The sequence below is a fragment of the Entelurus aequoreus genome, linkage group LG25 (assembly GCF_033978785.1).
Source record: "Entelurus aequoreus isolate RoL-2023_Sb linkage group LG25, RoL_Eaeq_v1.1, whole genome shotgun sequence".
NCBI classification, from domain to species: domain Eukaryota; kingdom Metazoa; phylum Chordata; class Actinopteri; order Syngnathiformes; family Syngnathidae; genus Entelurus; species Entelurus aequoreus.
This window is the reverse complement of record NC_084755.1, coordinates 32,284,234-32,289,293: the sequence shown is the minus strand read 5'-3', so window position 1 is coordinate 32,289,293 and position 5,060 is coordinate 32,284,234. Positions and strand designations below refer to the sequence as shown.

The window sequence follows — 5,060 nt, the reverse complement described above, 5'->3', positions numbered from 1 at the left end:
GAGGATACACTGCAAACTATTTGCCAATTGCCAAGATTAAACATGTTATTTCTAGAAATGTCCTAGTTTCAAGAACTATTTACTTTTGTTGTGGTCCTTGAATTTACTTCATAGTCATAATTTTAGCATGAATAATAACATTTTGTCTATTCTAGTTTTTTCAATTGAGAAACTAACTTCAAATAAGATATTTTGGTATATATTTATGTATGTATGTACACTGAACACAAATATAAATGTAACACTTTTGTTTTTTCTTCCATTTTTCATGAGTTGAACTCAAAGATCTAACACTTTTACTATATACACCAGGGGTGTCCAAACTTTTTCCACTGAGGGCCGCACACTGAAAAATCAAAGCAAGCGGGGGCCATTTTGATATTTTTTATTTTAAAATCCAACACAATATATGTATAAAAAAGATACATTTAGGCCTCCACTCAGACTTGATCCCAGGGAGCCCAAAAGGTTTTGGTCCAAAAAAATATTACAAATGTGTCATTATTTATTATTATTATTATTATTATTATTATTATTCAAGGTTTAAATCTCTAGATCAACATTAGGTCTATCTGTCAATATAACGCTTTTAAAGATTTAAGTTGTGTGCCATTTTTGTCAAGGAAAACCGTGTTTCTTTTATGGAAAATATACACAAAATATGCAATATTTTCCCCCAATAAAATTTTAAAGTGGAATATTTGAGATTATATAATAATTGGAGTCTTAAAAAGGCCAATAACTCATAACAACATTGATTTTAATTCATATTTTTTTGAGCAATGACACTTAAAAAAAAAAAAGTCCCACTAAAAGTATTGGGGATCCAAAAGGGTACTGCTCAATAAAGCTTAAAAAAATAAATCCAACATTTTTTTTTACTTTTACCACAATAGTCTCAAGATCAACTTCAGATACATCCGACAATTATAAGTTTTATTGTTGTTTATGTTTTTTTTTAGTTCGTTTTAGGCCCGTCTTTAAAAAACTTTGTTTTTTAAATGGCAACCAAAAAATATGCAACATTTTCCCCCCAAAATATCTCAAAGTGGAATATTTAATGTAAAGTAAATGGAGCCTTGAATAGGTCAATAATTCATAATGACATTGATTTTGATTCATTATTATTTTTTAAAGAAAGAAACAGCCTGCATGGCAGCTTTGTGTTATTATAAATTTGAGTAAATAATGCAACATTTTCTTGTTACATTTCACCTGTTTGCTCTTTTATACCACTTTTTATGTTTTTTATTTTTTTTTCTTCGTATTTTTAGAATGTGCCGTGGGGCCGTTAAAAAATTACCTGTGGGCTGCAAATGGCCCCCGGGCCGCATTTTGGACACCCCTGATATACACAAAAGACATATTCCTCTCAAATATTGCTCACAAATCTGTCTAAATCTGTGTTAGTGAGCACAATGCCACCGATGTCGCAAGTTTTGAGGGAGCGTGTAGTTGCAGTGTTTCCCATAAACTGCCAAGATACCTGTGGCGGTGGGGGCGTGGTCACCACGACATCATCGAGTAATTTGCATAATTTACTACAATGATATGATTTTCTCTAAAAAGGCTCCAAAAATGTATACTTACTGATTAATAATAACAGTTTTGTTTTAAACGTCCATCCATCCATCCATCCATCCATCCATTTTACAATATAATTACAACACTTTATGTACATATTTATATACAGATTTGAACAATAAGTTATTCACTGAAATATATTTATTAATTGTGGTTCTTACAAAAAATATATCTTATAAAATATAAAAGCTAAAATGTCTCTTAAAGCTCTGCCCCTTTAATTAGTGCATACTAAATAATTTAACTTTAGCCTACTACTACAACCATATTATTTACCAGCAACATAAAGTGAAACAGAGGCAGAGGTGTCCTGCCACAGTCAGTAACAAATAAACAGAAAACAGTAGTGGTCAAATACAAATAAGGCAACAAGAGAAGTATCCTACACTTCTCTTTTGTAAAGTAAATCTGAACAGCCTATATGGGCATCTACATCAACTATATGATTTGCCTGAGAAGCTGGACAGGACAAAAAAATATATATATATATTTTTATTTTTATTTTTATTTTTTTTATTTGTGGCGGACGTAATTATTTCGTGGCGGGCCGCCACAAATAAATGAATGTGTGGGAAACACTGAGTTGGAATGTCCACCAGAGCTGTTGCCCATGAATTGAATGTTTATTTCTCTGCCATAAGCCGTCTCCAAAGGCGTTTCAGAGAATTTGGCAGGACATCCAACCGGCCTCACAACCGCAGACCACGTGGGACCACACCAGCCCGGGACCTCAACATCCAGCAGATGCATCTCCATGATTGTCTGAGACCAGCCACCCGGACAGCTGCTGCAACGATTGGTTTGCATAACCAAAGAATGTCTGCACAAACGGAGAAACGTTCTCAGGGAAGCTCACCTGCATGCTCGTCGTCCTCATCAGGGTCTCCATCTGACTGCAGTTCGTCGTCGTAACCGACTTGAATTGACAGACGCTCACGTTCGATGGCGTCTGGCACGTCTCTTCACGGATGAAGCCCAGTTTTCACTGTTCGGGGCAGATGGCAGACAGCGTGTGTGGGAGAGATGATGTCAACATTGCGAATGGAGTGGCCCATGGTGGGGGTGGAGTTATGGTATGGGCAGGCGTATGTTATGGACAATGAACGCAAGTGCATTTTACGGCATTTTGAATGCCCTGTATCGATCCTGAGGCCCATTGTTGTGCCATTCACCCGAGACCATCCCCTCATGTTGCAACATGACAATGCACGGCCCCATGTTGCAAGGATCTGTACACAATTCCCGGAAGCTGAAAACATCCCAGTTTTTGCATGGACAGCATCCTCACCCGACATGTCACCCCATTGAACATGTTTGGGATGATGTGGATCGGCGTTCCACTTCCTGCCAATATCCAGAAACTTGGCACAGCCATTGAAGAGGAGTGGACCAACATTCCACAGAACACAATCAACAACCTGATCAACTCTACGTGAAGGAGATGTGTTGGTGGTCACACCAGATACTGACTGCTCTTCTGACCCCCAACAAAGCAAAACTGCACATTTCAGAGTGGCCTTTTATTGTGGGCAGCCTAAGGTTGTTTAATCAGCATCTTGATATGCCACACCTTTGAGGTGGGATGGATTATCTTGGCAAAGAAGAAATGCTCACTGGAAACGTGTCCGACTTACTGACACGTTTCCAGTGAGGGTTGGACTCCGCCAAGGCTGCCCTTTGTCACAGATTCTGTTCGTAACATTTACGGACAGAATTTCTAGGCGCAGTCAAGGCTTTGAGGGGATCCGGTTAGGTCTCTGCTTTTTGCAGATGATGTGGTCCTGATGGATTTATCTGGCCAGGATCTTCAGCTCTCACTGGATCGGTTCGCAGCCGAGTGTGAAGCGACTGGGATGAGAATCACTGCCTCCAAGTCCGAGTCCATGGTTCTCGCCTGGAAAAGGGTGGAGTGCCATCTCCGGGTTGGGGAAGAGACCCTGCCCCAAGTGGAGGAGTTCAAGTACCTCGGAGTCTTGTTCAGGAGTGGGGGAAGAGTGGATCGTGAGATCGACAGGCGGATCGGTGCGGCGTCTTCAGTAATGCGGACGCTGTATCGATCCGTCGTGGTGAAGAAGGAGCTGAGCCGGAAGGCAAAGCTCTCAATTTACCGGTCGATCTACGTTCCCATCCTCACCTATGGTCATGAGCTTTGGGTTATGACCGAAAGGACAAGATCACGGGTACAAGCAGCCGAAATGAGTTTCCTCCGCCGGGTGGCGGGGCTCTCCCTTAGAGATAGGGTGAGAAGCTCTGTCATCCGGAAGGAGCTCAAAGTAAAGCCGCTGCTCCTCCACATGGAGAGGAGCCAGATGGTCAGGATGCCACCCGAACGCCTCCCTAAGGAGGTGTTTAGGGCACGTCCGACCGGTAGGAGGCCACGGGGAAGACCCAGGACACGTTGGGAAGACTATGTCTGGCCTGGGAACGCCTCGGGATCCCCCAGGAAGAGCTGGACGAAGTGGATGGGGAGAAGAAAGTCTAGGCTTCCCTGCTTAGGCTGCTGCCCCCGCGACCCGACCTCGGATAAGCGGAAGAAGATGGATGGACGGAAGAAGAAATGCTCACTAACACAGATTTCGACAGATTTGTGAACAATATTTGGGAGGAATCGGTCTTTTATGTATATAGTAAAAGTTCAACTCATGAATATGTTTGCTTAGTATATGTACGTATATATGATATACTTAAATATAATAAACTCTTTATTTGGAACAAGTGCTAGTCAGCAAGTATCTTGATGTAACCGGTGGTCTTTTCCTCTGCGTTGGCGTGGATTTTATGGAACAGGACCGACACCATGGGTTGCTGCTCAGATGCACTTTACTAGACAATACAGAGATTACAGACGTTGTCAAAATTGTTCTGCCATCGTCAAGCCCCTACACAAATATAATACAGAACAAGAAAGTGAACTTAAGTTCTTAATGAGTCAAATGCACTTTTTACCTCTCCCGTTATGCTGGACGAAAGGGAAGTAGGAAGGCGTGTCCAACGCATATATAGAGACAGGTGTCACAGCAATTATTGCGGTAGGGGGGACAACGAGACAATGGTTCCACATTGACACTCAGCATCAAGGGTTGGAATTGGGGGGTTAAATCACCAAAAATGATTCCCGGGCGTGGCCACCGCTGCTGCTTACTGCTCCCCTCACCTCCCAGGGGGCGATCAAGGGTGATGGGTCAAATGCAGAGAATCATTTCGCCACACCTAGTGTGTGCATGGGTACTTTTTAACAAAACACCGAACAACCTTCAGGTATTTACATGTAACTTACACAATTTTGCGTAATTATAACAATAATAAAACATTATAAAATACATTATTTACTTTACATAATTGAATGCGGCTGAGATAGGCTACAGCACCTGGTAGAAAATGGATAGGATGGATGGACCGGTATAGCTCGGTTGGTAGAGTGGCCGTGCCAGCAACTTGAGGGTTCCAGGTTCGATACCCGCTTCTGCCAGGATGGC

The 5,060-nt window shown here is 41.8% G+C and overlaps 1 protein-coding gene across 1 annotated transcript; it reads left to right on the top strand.

The window, feature by feature from the left end:
• Positions 1-1,835: 1,835 nt before the first annotated feature.
• LOC133642332 (uncharacterized) lies at positions 1,836-4,287 on the top strand. Its single transcript, XM_062036458.1, has 2 exons — positions 1,836-2,383; positions 2,465-4,287. The coding sequence occupies exon 2, from the start codon at positions 3,369-3,371 to the stop codon at positions 4,173-4,175; it is 807 nt and encodes a 268-aa protein (XP_061892442.1). The 5' UTR covers positions 1,836-2,383; positions 2,465-3,368; the 3' UTR covers positions 4,176-4,287.
• Positions 4,288-5,060: the final 773 nt, after the last annotated feature.